This window comes from Trachurus japonicus, chromosome 16 (genome assembly GCF_045865225.1).
Source record: "Trachurus japonicus isolate A0001 chromosome 16, Traja_1.0".
NCBI lineage: Eukaryota > Metazoa > Chordata > Actinopteri > Carangiformes > Carangidae > Trachurus > Trachurus japonicus.
This window is the reverse complement of record NC_140922.1, coordinates 5,141,241-5,158,498: the sequence shown is the minus strand read 5'-3', so window position 1 is coordinate 5,158,498 and position 17,258 is coordinate 5,141,241. Positions and strand designations below refer to the sequence as shown.

Sequence of the window (17,258 nt, the reverse complement as noted above, 5' to 3'; positions counted from 1 at the left end):
GAGACACTTTCAGCAGCTTTTTTTCACTTTGCGCGTGTAACTTAGCGGCGCAGAACAAAGTCATAATAGCTGTGTTTGCCAAAGCGCACCTGGATTTTATTGACATAAGTAGGAGGGAACCATAAATCATCTCCAACCTGAGCACTTACACTCAGTGGCAGCTTCATAAAAAGATATAGCCAGATTTTAATGTTCTGAAACACACTTTTCACAAGGACCTAAAAAGTACTCTTACACACAAGGACATAGGAGGTCTTAAATAAACAATATTTAAAATAAACAATAAAGGAGCCTGTTTAAAATTTCAGGAGAGTTTGTTTCCCTGAGGCGACATCATGATTGATACGTGGCTGCTGCTGGTCCCATGTGATGTCATTGAGCCATCTTCTTCAGTTATCTGTTTAAAGCCCCAGTGTGTAACTTATTTGGCTTTTTATTAGCAAAAATCAAACATGTCTTTCATAAATACGTATTTCACTGAAGGTGAATCACAGCTTTCTGGTACCTTAGACTGAGTTGTTACAAGTCGTTACAAATACATAAGTGGGCGACGCACCGAACCGAGGCGGCCATGTTGCATCGTGACCGTAGGTAACCACGGAAACTCAGCGGAGCTGTGGGCTCGGCCTGTTAAAACTGTCACCACTGTGTAGTGTGAGGAAGGATGGAGGCACTGGTGTTGCATTCAGGTGCAGTCAGGCAGACGGCCGTCGGCAAACCAACCGGATGTCATTTTACTCCACCAGAGAAAGACGGTAAAACGTGGGTCAGGTAACAAAATGACATCACCATGACAACATATTGTCACGCCTGTATTGTTTTGCCTCGTGCTGGCGGACCACTTGTTTACATAGAGGCTTGTTTATCCTGTTACATGCAGCGTCTGTTGTCTGTCTGACGTCTGCCCCATTTCATGTGAATGCAACATCAAGAATACTTTCCGATATGCAGCCGCACCGCTAGATGGGGGGAATTCCTACATATTATACCTTTAATGTACTTAATAGTTAACGCATTTCATAGTCACATGTTCATTCTTAGCATCAACACTCGTCTTTGTCTTTGGTGGCACTGGGATTAAAGGTCGGTATTAGAACCTGCTGTTTCCAGAACCCTTGACTCAGTAATAGTCCTGGAAACTTTGGAGGTGTGAGCTGGACATGCGCCGTTTTAATATTCAGCAGGTGCTGCCAAAGAATCAATTTAAGCCGCCGAGAAACTCCATTCTGAATACAGATAGCTTTCCCCACTATTTATTCATTTTTTTGTCAATCTAAAATGACTTTTTATCTCAAGTCGCTGACACTAAATAAATCCAGCATTTACTTATCAGTGCTTTCAGTATATCTACTCTGTTTTTGACCAAAATAATTTGTTGAAGAGGCCGTGTGTGTTCTCATCAACAAGTGTTTATTCCATTAATCCTGTATCTGATCAGCTTCATCTTATCTAACGTTGTGCAGGAAACAACACTTATCAATTAGCTGCTATTAAAACAGGTGACTGGTTTTGATGTTGGGAGTGCTCTGTGTATTTTTTAATTTTTTTTTGACTCAGCCAGTTTCACATCAAATTACTAATGAACTCAAAATGAACTCGTACTACTGATACACAGCCAACCGCACACGGCACTAAATAGTCACCTGTTGTAAAGTAAGTACAGATGCTCTGAGCAGCAAAATGGACGTTTGTTTTTTTTTTTTTTCTCCAGATAACTAGGTGAAAATGAAACTGAACTTGTTAATTAGAGATGAGCCTGAGATTTCTGTCACACAGTAGGAGGCAGCGTGCTGATCAGCATCTCTCAGGCATTCTCCATCACCTATGGAGAAGTACAGGGCCTCTTTAACCTCACACACTCATGTGTATATTGTCTACAGCTAGGCATTAAGCTGTTTCACTCTGTCTGGCATTGATTGAAGAGATATATGATGCACTGATCAATATTTTCCTGCAGCCCTGATATCGCTGCACTGAATGATGCTTCCTTCAACGAACAGTCAATATAGTTGTTCTCTTATCTGAAGATTTTCCAATTAATAATGTCGTTATCTCGGGAAAACAAAGTTTCATTTTCTTGAAGAAAGTGATCCCATCACCTCAGGGGGGAATGGAGGGAATAAACTGTATGGCTGCGTAGGGCTTCCATATAGAAAACTCACCATTCAAAGTTTATTGCAGCTTCAGTATACATAGAAGTTGGGGTCTAGGCTCCGGCCCATCACTCCCTGAATAGGATTTCATCATGAAGACATATCTTCATATCCACCCATTTGAGATGAAATTGACTATTTTTAGTGGATTTATTTATGGAATTTTATATATTTGGATTGATTTTATGTGCCCATATTTCTTTGAATGTTTCTTTGAATGTTTCCTGATTGATTGCTGTTTGTATGCATGTGTAAAGCTGTAAATAAATTGCATGTTTGGGATAAATAAAGTTGTATGAACTGAACTGAGCAGGTATTTTGCTTTGTGGAGACAATCTGAAATCCTGAGGGGAGTTCCTGAATCCCGCTGCAAGTCACAGGTCAGACTTCCAGCACTTCTGTGAGTATAACCTCCGTCTATTGTTTTCCCCATTCCCCTTTACAACCTCCCCCTCCTCGTCAGAGTCCGCCCCCCCTCTCATTTCTCTTGTTGAGGCTGCAGTCCCTCAGTCAGACAGTGGTTGGGTCGATGGACTGAGAGAGCCCTCTACGGTTAAGAGTAATTGCCGACACTTAAGGCTTTCAGCGGAGATTGAGAGGCATTGCAAGACTGCCGAGTCCTTTGCACCTGTATTTGGCTGCCGTGGTTGACAGGGAGCCAGCTCTGTAATGAGTGGCGGTGTGCGCACAGTCGGGCCTGAATCACACGCCAGCTAATAGTTACTGAGAACGACTTCTTTTCTGCTGACGGCATGGCGCCAGCTGAGGAACGCCGGGCCGGCGCTCACCCCAACAAACCATTACCTCCACGGCTGCATGTTGTACAATGAAGCAGCCTGAGATACAAGATATAAACCACCCATGTTGGAGCAATGGGTAAAGACAGCAAATTAAAGGGATAGTTCACCCAAAATTCAAATTTCACTCATTATCTACTCACCCTCATGCCAACTAAGAGCTGTGAGAATTTTCAGAGTCCTCTGTGCCTTCTCTGAGTTACGGGGGGTCCGCGCAGCAGTATTTGTCCATATAATGGTTGTCAATGGATACCAACTTTCTTCGTCCAAAAAGACACACCAAAAAACATCCAAATAACAATAACATCACTTCCGGTGGCGCTGCTCAGCTGGCGACCCGGGCTCGAGTGCTACGCTGCGTTAGCATGTTTGTTGTGCCTTGTATGTTCTTTTATTTATCACTTTGAGAGTTCGGAGCTCCATGCACCGGAGTTTAAAGCTACGCAGGAGCCAAAGAAAGTCGGTATAGCTGTGGAGCAGATACGGAACACAACACACCGCCACTCAACTTAATGGTGGTTGTCTATGTGCTCCACGCGCACCATACTTTCTGCGGCTCCCTGGTTGTTGCATAGTTGTATGTGTACACCATGTGTAATATATTCTGTGTATTATGCTCTGTGTGTATATGAACATATATGTGTACACCATGTGTAATTATGTTTTCTGTGTGTATGTGGATGTGTGCATACACTATGTGTGGATGTGTGCGTACACTATGTGTACATGTGAATGTGCAGATGTATGAGTACCATGTGTTCGCTATGTGTGGTTTTAGATGCAGCTGTGTCAGCACTTGTGCCCAAGACAAGTTTCCTGTCAAGGACTAATAAAGTATATCTTAATCTTAAATACCTCCATGCTGCTCGTCTGTAATGTCCCTCTTGTATTGAAGCCCCGACATGAGAAATTGTTCCGCCGGTCAGTGCAAATCTCACACAGGAAGAGCAGTGAACCGAGACACTGGGAGCTTCCGCTACAAACAAGCTAAAATATAGACTTATTTGAATTTTTTCCGAACAATTTCTCATGTCGGGGCTTCAATACAAGATGGACATTACAGACGAGCAGCATGGAGGTATTTGGATGTTTTTTGGTGTGTCTTTTTGGACGAAGAAAGTTGGTATCCATTGACAACCATTATATGGACAAATACTGCTGCGCGGACCCCCCCGTAACTCAGAGAAGGCACATAGGACTCTGAAAATTCTCACAGCTCTTAGTTGACATGAGGGTGAGTAGATAATGAGTGAAATTTGAATTTTGGGTGAACTATCCCTTTAATGATAGACAGAATGTGACATTAATGATAAAAAATGAATTAACAACAAATGAATGATAGACATGATGACAGGTGGTTGTGTTGGTGTTTATCTGTTGAAGGCTTCCAGGTATATCTGTGTTTCCAGGTGGCTCAAAGTTGTTTTTTTATGTTCAAAGTATAAACAGGTGGTTTTGCATTTGAATTGTGGTTAGAACTCTGAAACTCCAAGAGCAATTTTTTTTTTTTTTTAAACATATTTGCATTTGCAGGGCAGATTAGTGGAGCGATGGCCACTTAGGATGCATCCTGAATACGATTCAAATGATGAATGTCAAACAGTAAAGAGTCACTCAGACTTCATAAAGTCCCATCATAATCACCATGGGATTCAATATAAGCAGTTATGCTAAACAGGTCTTTAATTAGACGTATTAATGTATTAATTAGGACATGACTCCGCGCCAACATATAGTTGGTTGCATATTAATATGAACCCTGCATCTTAAAGCTTTGACTTCCTGTAGTTTCAACAGTTTTTATTTCCTCATTAATATGCAAAACAGCAGCTGCAGATTCTGCAGAGGAGCTCAAAATCTAATCAGATAATCTACTTTGCAAGGAGAACCTGTTGTAGGGAGACAAAGCTTCCTTTCAGGTATTGTTCCTGAGTATGTGTTCATAAATATGTGACTGGAAAGACAGAACACACTTAAATATAGTTTTTCTTCTTAATTTTTCCTCCTTTCTAAAGCTACTTCCAACACTAATAACTATAATCTACTGTGGAACATTTACCAAAAAGTTCCGGAAACTTCGGCACCCGTGAAAGACCTTTGATGAACACAGATGTGAGATATGTTAATGTGACAGGTGAGATATGCAGTACACACACTAACGCTACCGCACGACAACAGAAAACAGCTAAGACAATCAAGCTATTTCACACATGGCCAACGCGCCTCCACTACGCTGGCTGAATAACTACTAAATCAATTATAAGTTACCCTAAAGCTGTTATGATAATGTACATCGTTTTTAGACGGCACAACAAGCTAACCGTTTCCATTCTGCTGCATGTCGACACATAGCTAGGGGTTTAAAACAGCTAGCAGCAAAACTTTAATTACAAACGTTACCCTCCATCACTGTGATCCAGGCTACAACCATCGCAGTGACTGAGAGGAAAAAAAACACACACACACCCAGATAAGACACAGCAGAACGTTTGGTGACATGACAAAAAGAAAAAAAGACACACACACACACAGATTCAAACCAGAGAGAACAAGCATATGCAAAGAAATGATCTTAGAAAGAGATAAAAAAGTGAGTGTCAGGCGAGGAGACGGACCAACAGAAATAATCACCAGGACAGATAAGCAGACTGTTTGAGATAAGGACAAATGCACAGGCAGACAAGTGTGAAATCCAGACATTCAGTGAGTGACAGCAGAGGACGACTTGAAAGGCCATGACTAAGCCAATATCCAGGCCTCATCTGCATACATTTCCATACGTGATGGGGCGGCGGCAGAGAGCTGCCGGCAGGTGGAGAGTGGAGAGACTCACCTTCCCCGGCGTTGTAAGCCAGAATGGAGCGGGTCCTCATCTGCTTCCCCTCGATGGTCTTGCTGGAGCAGGTCTGGGAGCAGGTGGACCACGGGGTCCAGTCGCTGAGCACGCAGTCCCTCGAGCAAGGCACCTCGCAGGGCACGGGCTCCGGGGCCGGGGTGGATGAGCAGAGGTTTCTGTCCACCGCCTCCCCTGGAGCAAAAAACACAACATACCACAGAGTAAAGGACTGAACTATGGTGATAAGATCAGAATCAGAATCAGAATCAGAACTGTTTTATTGCCAAGAGCAGTAAAGGTCAGTTTACAGCACGAGGAACTAGTCTTGGTGTCAGGTGCAAACATAAACATACCAAAAATAGAATAGAATAAGAATTTAGAGAATTAAGAATTAAAATAAAATAAAATAAAATAGAATGAATTAAAATATTCTAGTGCATAAGATACGCATATACTATACGCAAAAAAATACACATATACTATATAAAAGAATAGAATAAAGATATATACAAAATACTACTAAATAAGTTGATAACATGGTGACAGCAGGGTGATGAGCTTTGTTACAAGGTGGCAAGAGAGAGAACATGATGGCTTCATATGGAGCAACAGTCTCTCAGTAATAATGAGGTAATAATAGACTAGAATCATGGGGATCTGCAGAAAAGCCAAGAGAATCCCTAACTCACTAACTCAAATACACTCACACACACTCACACACAGAGCATATCAGACTGTGCCAGTCTAGTGATGTTGCAATTTTTTAGATGCATTCAGATGTGTAATTTATTCAAAGCAATTTCTAATTTCATTCACTGTGTGAAATATACCTGTCTAAATTGAATTTATTATATCATAATATATTACAATATAATTTAATATTATAGTTTTTATATTCATGAGTTAAAATCTATCTATCTATCTATCTATCTATCTATCTATCTATCTATCTATCTATCTATCTATCTATCTATCTATCTATCTATCTATCTATCTATCTATCTATCTATCTATCTATCTATCTATGGAGTGAATGTTGTTGGTTTTACATGAACAGAAAAGAGGAATTATTTAAGAAATGAGGGCAGAGGAATTTCAGCATCAAAGGTACAGTACTGATATCAGCCCATTAAAACAGTGAAAAAGTTCAGTGCACATTAGTGCTGTATCAAGGATGATATCCTCATTAGTATGACTACACCACAGCCTCTTTATCAGTCTGCTTATATTAACGAGCTGCAATGTAAACAGCAGAAATTTCAAAGTGAGGCGTCACCTTTTCCTCGTTAATATATTGGTCTATTTACCCAAATTAAATGGTGGGGTCTGTCACAGTGTGCAATGCTGTGCCCTAAATACATCTGTGAAAATATGTTATGACCCACGACTAAATTTACACCCACTAACTGTAAAGACGGTCATTAAAGGTGCTGCTGGTTTAATGAGAGGGAGAGAAAAAAGAATTGCTGCATGCAACAGGTTGATTTTATCAGTGTCAATGAAAAAACATATTTTTGAGTGCGGGTGAATTTTTTTCTCCTGATTACGTGATAAAAAGTTTACTCGCTAATCTTGGATACACCCGGTAGCCTAGTAACTTCGGAGATGAGAATACATTTAAAGGCTCAAAGATTCAACAAGATGCATGAATCAAATTATCCCTCTCACACTACACTTCAGTACAGAGGCGGCGGGAGCAGCTGGGAAAATGAACAGCTGTGTGTCTTAATTGATAGCACAATGTCAAGCACACAGCCCATTTCAAATTGCAGAGACGTGCTTGTTTTCTTAAGACGCTCGTTCTCCTCAACACAACTCTGGGAGGGAGATTCTCCAAACTGGCACAGGCTTCGACTTGGCATTCTGCGCTCGCCTCGTGTGTCTAGTTTACAAACTAGGAGGAAATCTGCAGACAAGAAGTGCAGATTTGAAACACACAATAAATGCATGATCCACAGCATTTCATAAACAGCAGGTAGAGGGGATTCAGTGTGGAGGAAGCTGGATTTATTCTACTTGTGAGTCATGTGGAGTGTGTACTTGTTCCTTACTTGATTGTTTCTATTTTATGCCACTTTATTCTTATACCCTACTGAATTTCACAGGGAAATTATGTACATTTTTACTTCTTTGAGCTTCAATGGTTATATGCAGCTCCAGTTTCATTTGTAACAGTGAAATATGGTGAGCACTTTTACTTTTGATACTTTAAGTACATCTGGCAGTTAATACTACTAATACTGTTTCTGAGGGGTAGTCTGCTCCACCATCGCTGTCTTGACTCCGCCTCCCTCCTGACTAATCCAAAAAGAGGAGGGGCTTTGGTGAATGCCAGTTTGTGGCAAGCAAATGCTCATTCACCCGTCACTCAAAGTATCCAGTCTCAAAATAATGCAGAACTTGAAGCCTTAATGAAATGATCACAGGTGAATTACATAAAAATGCACATTCCTGAACAGTGGAAGGAGGGAATTAACTAAAGAGAGCAAAGTCAGGATGTAAATGTGTTTTTTTATGCTGTAAACTCATGGATCTACGGAGGATGAGTCACTCTTTGAGCCAGACTTGATCATTCGAGGAACTGTAGTCTACCACTACTTGTAATACAGCAATTTTACATCTTGGTATTGGAACTGTTACTCCTTGATTTACATAGAACAATTACTAGTGTAATAAAAAAAAAATCTACATATCCATAAGGACCAATGGGAACAGAAGGTTCGGAATAAACCCAACCTCAGGAATTATGTGTAAATCAGCACTGAGCCTTATGCGAGACTTGATTTAAAGAGAGAGTACAAAGGTCCCTGTGTGCTCAGTTAACAACTGATACTTTCCACCAGCAACTGAAGTAGGCAGGTATAAATGTATCCCTGAAGAGCTGAGGTTTTCTATTTTATATGACCTTGGTGTTGTGGAGGATGAATTTCATTTCATGTTTCATTGTGCGTTGCTCATCGATTTGTGAAACCATCTGAGAAAATTCAGCATAAGAACCTGGATTTCTTTGGTTGTCTGATAGTGATATGTCTACATGACTCTTTATGGAGGACATTTTTTATTTTAGCATGATTTCTAGAAAAGCAGCTAAGACAGAGACAGAGAGCGCTGTATCCATTTTGTAATGGAAACTGAATGCACTGAAATGTTCTCTGGGATTTTGTTTGAATTTGAATTTCAAATTGACTTAACTCTGTGGTCATCCTGATTACTGTTGTCTCGTTAAATGTTTCAGGTTTTCATAGAATAGGAGGATGTCTGGCCTCCTATCTGGATGATACAAATGTAATTTAATGGAATACAAAGACTTTAAGTCATTATATTTGGTCTGTTGGACTCACTGGGCTGTGAAGTTGCACTGTGCTGCTTCAGACAAACAGAAGTTGTTATGTTGGTGAGGGCAGGGGAATTGTTTAGAACTGGATCAAACTTAATTTGAAAGTAATTTTTAATCACAGGCTAAATCGATCAATCTGTCAAGCATCAAAAATCTCCACAATAATCTAAGCAGAGACGTGTCTGATATTCCTGCATTTACACATGTGATGCTTCACCACGGAAATTATTTAAAACATTTCATTTACGTTTCTCATATTTACATTGACAGCTGATTATGAAGCTTTTTTTATGGATTATCTGTAGAATATTCATACTGATGCACTTTTGACTCGGGTCTATCTTCACACCAAAGTGGCACTGAACATGCAAAGAGCAGAGCCACATGGGAATCCTGCATTTTTTTTACACTACTGTTCATGTTTTATTAATAAACTCCACAAACCAGCCATATGTGAATGTTATTAACCCACATATTCCGTCTATGTTGCCGCATGTTCTGCCGTGAAGCAAGCGGAGAACATTTTTATTCTGGAAGCGACGCATACGCCACACCGGGAAAAAATGTAAATCTTCCAACGGCTGAATCGAAAATTTCAAGCAGTGGAGAATCGCTTGAGCTTCAAAAGTCAGGACAGGCCCGACTTTGCATTAAGATGTCACTTTGACAGATATGCAGTGAACCAATCATGACTGAACTCAGAGGGCATGGAAATAAGAAGTGACAAGGAGCCCTCACAGTTTTTAGGCTCCGACATGAATGAACGGAGCATCTACGGCGAGAGGAAGACGTCCACGCTCGGTGTGTGGAGAAGAAACGGCTCTCTGCCTACAGTAAGTGGGCACAGGCATTCAACACAGGGAATATCAATAGCCAGTTTCAATAACATTTGTATCGACCTTAGCTTGTTGTCTGGGGCCTGGCTGTGTGGCCTTTTCTTTTATGACTGGGACATACTCCGAGAAAATATACTGCCGATATTGCAGTGAAAAATCTCTGAGGCGAAAAAAAGCAGAGCTGAAAATCCAAACAGAACAAATCAATTCTCATCAGATGAGGGAGTGAACGTGGGAGGGATCAATCAGCCGAAGTCAGAGGGGGGAGAGAGAACAGTAGTGGAGTTTCTGTTACTCCTGCAACACATGGGAGAGGAGGGGGTAGGGGTGTGTGGGTGGGTGTCAGGGGTGGTGAGGCTACCCAGCAGCCCCACATCAACCTCAGAAAGCACCTGCAGCCCAGGCAAGGCCCAATCCCAATTCTCCCCCTTAGCCCTTTCCCTTAATTTTGCACGTTCATGTGAGGGGTAGTGGTGTCCCAATTCTACTTCTGGTCAAGAGCTAGGGCTAAGGGGAAGGGCTACATAGCCCTAGAAATCAAGATAATCTGGGAGCTCACTTAAAACAAAGGGGTACAACGGATTTCCCATAATAGTTGTATAAATAACTAATGTGGCATTATTGATTTTAGAGTTACGACTCTTGTTTTTTTCCTCTAGATATAGTAGTAGCCTAGTAGCCTAACGTCCGTTTTCTTCTTAAAAGTGCAAGTGGTTATCATACAAAATAAATTTCAATGTAGACTGATCGGTTCATTGTAAATCGTTGATTTATTTATGTAAATGTGGTGATATCTGTAAATACGTAGCCCGAGGCAGCGCTGCTCTTCTGTCCAGCAATACGCACCTGAAGCTTCACTTTTCATTTAAACAAACTAATGTGACTGCCACAGTTGTTAGATTTCATCAGTGAGATAATCTAATAATTTCCTAACAGGCGATATCTGGATAAACTGACCACAGACTGGGGATTTAACAGTGACTTTCTCGCATGAAAAAATAAACTTTTAACAGCTGCTGCGGCGATAGCGATGCTAATTTGTTAGCCCGTCTATGAGATTTTACATTATACGTTAGCATTAAGATAGCGGACTTTATGCTTAGTTGTGACACTGGCTGTGTGTGTTTTGAACGTTGTATCAAACTATGTGGGTTTGATTGAACATCTTTGATGATTAAATACATATTGCCGCTTAATATGTTTTATGTATGGCATTTTTACAGCTAGGCTACTGATTAACCGCTAATCTTAATGATGACATAACGGCAGTTGAGTGGCGTCTCGTTTCCTAGGGGAATGTTTTCACCCCTTCACCTTGTCACTAAAAAACCGAGGGCCAAGGGGAAGGGGTAGATGAAGGGGTAGGGCTAAGGGGGAGAATTAGGATTGGGCCTTGAACTGTGATTTGTGGTCAGTTGTACAAGGACAGATGGAGTTCTGTGGTGGGGAAAACAGGACCACAGTCGTCACACAGGATCATAAAATGCTAATTTACGCGAGTGCATTTGGATGTGAAGGAGATTGTTCGTGCTGCAGCTCTGTCTAACTTCACATGCTGAATGAATAAACATGGTATGTAATCCACAGCTTACCAGGGAAAAAGGAACTGAATTAAAATCAATACTGTGTCGTGCCTTATTTAGTCTAACAGTTGTGCTTCAGCTGAGAGCAATAGGGAAAAAGCGGAGCGCCGCACCACTGCTGGCTCTTATATTAAAGATTTACAGTAATAAAGAGCAGCAGTAAAAATCAGGAGCAGCAAAGGGCACGAGATATTCCAAGACCCACGGAGGATTGATTTGATTTAGTGTGAGTAAGGTTTAATTGTGCGTGCAGAGAGAGGAAGACTGTAATGAGAAAGACAGCGTGAGAGAGGTGGCGACGCTGAATCGAGCAAGCGTTAAAGTAGGAGAGGTTTAACAGGGAGAGGGGAGGGAGGGAGAGGAGGTGGGGGGGAGAGGAGTCTGGAGAGAACTCCTCACAAAGTTGATGAATGGCGAACCAGGAGTCCAGCCGTGGAAATCTCCTCACGTACATACAGAGCTGTGCAGCCAGAGGTCAGCACAGAGGTCACTTTGGAAATGTAGAGTTTTTCACACAAGGTCAGAGCTGCACTTCCTCGCAAACGGAGGCACAACACACTCTACAGATGAGTACATGGAAAGCAGGAGTTTGTGTGATAATGCTATGGCCTCTATAGAAACTGTTGATGAGTGAACTGCAGGTTACTGAGAGCTATAACTCAGTTTGGGTTCAACCTTCCGAATGGTAACACTTTACTTGAATAGGTATTCATTAGATTGACATACAGTAACACTGTCATAACCATGACATAACAGCTGTCATAAACATCAATGAATACTTATGACAGCTGTCGTTAAGTGTCATTCGTTAAGTTATGTCACTTTTAATGCAAAGTTGACATTGTTTGAGATGTTTTTGTTCTGACAACTCGACATGAAGACAATTTAAACTGTCATAACAGACCTAATTGCCAAACTTTACAAATTATGTTAAGTTCTCATAACAAGGACATCTCAAACAATGTCAACTTTGCATCAAAAGTGACATAACTTACCGAATGACACTTAAAGGGACAACAAGGAGTTTCTATTTGGTTATAAAAAAGTCTCACGTTAATGTGGATGAATCTACGCTACCCACACTTGTTAATGGGCCTATTTTAGATAAATCTATGGTTTTGTCTCTATGGTTATTTTGTTATTATTAGTGGTGGTGGAAATGCTGGGCGAGCCGACCAGCGTTTCTTTACTTTCGGTTTCGTGGCGAGTCATGAGAATAACGCCGCCGAATCTCCGTTTATGGTGGGAACTACGACGGTATGTGATCTTCTTCCAACCTCTGACTTTAATTCTTGATGAATGAAAACATGAGTCTGTCTTGCGCCGGTCAAAGAATTTCACGGTGCAGAGGCTCATAAATGTAGTGTGGAAACACTTCGCTTTTCCAAAACTCCTCGTTGTCCCTTTAACGACAGCTGTCATAAGTATTCATTGATGTTTATGACAGCTGTTATGTCATGGTTATGACAGTTTTATGTCAATCTTATGAATACCCATTCAAGTAAAGTGTTAGCCAATGAATTCTTCCGTGGTCTCACCGTTGCTGTTGATGCACTGGACCTGTGCCAGCTGAGCTCCGGGCCCACACGGCTTCTCGTCGCCGGGGACGCACTGATCCAGGCTGAGCAGCCGCCAGTCGTAGCAACTGGGCTCGTCGCACGGCACGGCCTCCACCAGGTGGGGGCAGTTCCCAGGCCCCCCCGTCGGCTCGTTGGTGATCTGTCGCTTCCTCAGTTTGAAACCTGCAGAATGGAAGAAGACAGAGGGTTGAGCTGCTCTCATAGAGAACCATGCCGAGTCTTTTATCAGTGTATTTTCAGATTGAGGTTCACATACTGTATAGTATACTTTATAGTACGTTGTACTTTCTCTCGAGGGGAAATCTTCACTTCATGTATTTGAATTCTTTAACTTCTACTTACTTCAAAGATTTAGATTTTTGAAAAAAAGCTTTTATTATCACAAACCTATTTCATTGCTAAAAAAACATTTTGACTTGAAACAAATACGCTGTGTCTAGTTGGAGCCCATTGTTACATTATCTGTACATTCAAAACTGCTACACTTAAGAGACATTTGTCTTCCTTCTTCTCATAGGATTTCATTTAAATATCTACTCACAGGTCCAATTATCCAATGTTTAATGAGGAGAATCAAAATATATATATTATTTTGTATCATAGAAATAATTTGTTTTCATCTTTCCTTTCCCTTTAATCATCTCAAATCCTTCAGATTCATCCAGTGACCCTTAATCAGTCTCAGAGCACTTCTACTGCTGAATGTCTGACAACACTTCTGTCCTTTTACCTGAGTAGGTTTGGACTGTTTGGAACTGTGTGATGGTGGTACAGTACTTGAAGGAAATGAAGTATTTTTTCAACCACTGATGATAGATGGTTGTGATTAGCTTGGTTTGGTTTGATGGCTGACTTGTTCAGACAACTCATTAATACTAATGGGAATATGAGAAAAATGGGGCGAGCTGGAGGCGACCACTAATCTCACCCCCGCCCATATTGTTCTGGTGGGTTTTTACAGTATACCTCCGATAATGTCACAGATGAGCAGTTACAACACACATGTGACCAACGAACCAAGTCATGCAGAAGTTGGACTCTGACATTATTTTGAAGCTTCAGTGAACAGAGCACTGCGTTGATCATTTAACGGCTCTTTCACATTCATCACATTAGATTTATCTATCATTTTGCACAAACAGTTTACTTTCCCCAAAATATGAACGTCCTGATTGGACGACCGCCAGATGTTATTCTACGTTATTCTAACATGGCAGCACTAAAACCCACACGCATGTTCCCTATGTATTTTTAACAAGCTGACCTGCTAAGTCTACAGACATTCAATCATGAACTATTCATAAAGATATATGGTGAGGTTACAGCTGCTATAAAAATAATAATATAAAGTAGTAAACCTTGTGATGAAGATTGTAGACTCATTAAGGCTTTCAGGCTGAATAATAATGTGTATCCAGTACTGGATACTAATTATATTGGTCTCTTATAAAAAATCAAAACAAAAAAAAAAAACATTGAGTGTTGGATGGAGCATGAAAAGCATTTACTACACTGTAAAATCAAATTTGTTTTGTTTACCACAGCGGAAGTTAGTAAAATAAAATATGCATAATAATCTACTTTGTTATTTCCACATTAAATTAAATACGTTGGTATAATTGCTGGGAAAAAAAGGAAAAGGAACAAAGTAAGAAATCATTGCTTTTCATCAAAAAGAAACAGGCAGAATTTAGCTCACTGTTCCAAGGATAAGTTGAAAAAAACAAATTGAATGTGTTTTGTTTGTATGTATGTTTGGAAAAATGTCAAATATGATTAAAGACAGTGGCAGTAACTCACATTTTTAAGATAGCCTGTGTTTTTATTTGAAGTGTTTTTCCATCAGATATACATAAGGTGCTCAAAGGATTCAGAGACCATCTCAGTGTAGTTTTACATCTTCTCTCCCAGGCTTCTCTCTGGAGCTCTAGCAACAACAGGACTGTGTCAGCCAATCAGAAGAGAGGAGGCTCTGAGCCTGCCCTTCTGACTGGCTGACTGTTTCTTAGTGATCCAATAAAAATCGAGCAGATTCCAGGTTGCCTACTGAGAGAAACCAAGTCCTGCAAGTGTTGGGTGGTGGGTCTGGGTGGGCTGACAGCAGAGCAGTGGCTGCTTTGTTTTGACATCACAAAGTCACACAAGTCCTAACGGAAGGTTTAACAAGTCAGTTTCTGAGTACAGGCTGTGTGTATTTCTTTGTGGACTGAGGCTTTGATACTTGATACACAGTATAGAGCATAGACTTGATCAGCAATCAAAATCTCACTTTATATAATATGTAAGACAATAATTCTAAATTGCTGATCGATCATAATAACATTTACAATTTTACACCTTTAAACCTTTAAAGGGATAGTTCACCCAAAATTCAAATTTCACTCATTATCTACTCACCCTCATGTCGACTAAGAGCTGTGAGAATTTTCAGAGTCCTCCGTCCCTTCTCTGAGTTATGGGCGGTCCGCGCAGCAGTATTTGTCCATATAATGGTTGTCAATGGATACTAACTTTCTTCGTCCAAAAACACACACCAAACCTCTTGTATTGAAGCCCCGACATGAGAAATTGTTCCGCCGGTCAGTGCAAATCTCGACACAGGAAGAGCAGTGAACCAAGACACTTGTAGCTTCCGCTACAAACAAGCTTAAAATATAGACTTATTTAATTTTTTTCGGAACAATTTCTCATGTCGGGGCTTCAATACAAGAGGGATATTACAGACGAGCAGTATGGAGGTATTTGGATGTTTTTTGGTGTGTCTTTTTGGACGAAGACAGTTGGTATCCATTGACAACCATTATATGGACAAATACTGCTGTGCATACCCCCCCGTAACTCAGAGAAGGCACGGAGGACTCTGAAAATTCTCACAGCTCTTAGTTGACATGAGGGTGAGTAGATAATGAGTGAAATTTGAATTTTGGGTGAACTATCCCTTTAAATGACATTTAGCACTGATGTCTTTGTACCTTTCTTTGCAGCCTGATCTTCACAGTTTTCAAAGGTGCAGGGCCCCCAGGCGCCCCACGGTGACACCTCACAGTCGATGGGGCAGGGGATGTGGCAGAGCTGGGACCTGTTGGGGATCGGCCCCTCACACAGCCTGTTCTCCACCGGCCGCGAGGCTGCACGCGCACACCAAATGAAAAGGGGAAAACAGAAAATGAGCAGCAGATACAATGAACCTGCTTCACTTTGATCCTCTCCCAGTTCATCATCTCTATGTGGATGGTATTTTTACCAGCATCACAACCAACAGGAAACAAGGGACACAGGGTGCTTATTTACTTTGGTTCCTGGTATTAAAAACCCCCATAGAGACCAGATGAGAACCACTGTGCTAGAAAACAACAAAACACAAACAAAACAAAGCGTGTCTGTGAAGTCGACACTATTATCCCTTTGTTTTGTTTATCGCCTCCCTGTTAGGATGTCAGAATGATAAATCAGCAGTGATTATCTTGTGCAGCGCCTTGCTTTGCAACATAAAACATGGTGGAGTCCTGCCCACCGACTCTCCAGCCAGAGACGGGAGAGAGGATTCAACAATGCAACGCAGAAGGTGTGAGAGAGTGGTGACCACGTCTTGGCTGGAGTTTACACGGCGAGGTGTGATTTAGCATCTACTTTCCCTCCCCGCGCCACGGCGGACTTAAAAAAGCCCTTTCCATAATGCAGCTGGTAAGTGCGTTTCTGTCTGAACTCCCACTGAGGAACTTTGTCGAAAAATAAAAAAGGAGCGATGCTATCGCCATGCAAAGGCACAGCTCTGTGACAGCTGTGAAGATCACATTTCTCTGCTGAGCCATAGCATGATAAATACATTTGATGTGTGGATGTGTGGAGTTTCTGAAGATACTGCGTTGATGCATTTATGCATGCACATTTTGTATGTTGGTGTCAGCGTCGTTTCAAAGTAATGCTAGTATTTTCCAGCTGTGTGTACCAGTTTTTTTTTGTATTTTTTTTGTAGGCTATTCATGTGATACTGGAAAGTGGAGATTGACAGAAAATATGAGACAGAGATTGAGAAGAAAACTCTCAGTCTGAATGCTAAACAGTGATCTGCATGGGCCTTAAAGGGACAGTTTGACATTTAGTCATTACACTCACTGGAAACAAAGAGAATCACA

At 41.1% G+C, this 17,258-nt stretch overlaps 1 protein-coding gene across 1 annotated transcript in view; it reads right to left on the bottom strand.

Annotated features, from left to right (window-relative positions):
• thsd7ab (thrombospondin, type I, domain containing 7Ab) overlaps window positions 1-17,258 on the bottom strand; it is a 204,359-nt gene that overhangs the window by 102,754 nt on the left and 84,347 nt on the right. The window contains exons 6-8 of the mRNA XM_085803520.1: window positions 16,095-16,250; window positions 13,081-13,284; window positions 5,784-5,978 (exon numbers count right to left, since the gene is read on the bottom strand). Coding sequence (XP_085659646.1) covers window positions 5,784-5,978; window positions 13,081-13,284; window positions 16,095-16,250 — 555 coding nt within the window. The remainder of the gene's footprint in view (window positions 1-5,783; window positions 5,979-13,080; window positions 13,285-16,094; window positions 16,251-17,258) is intronic.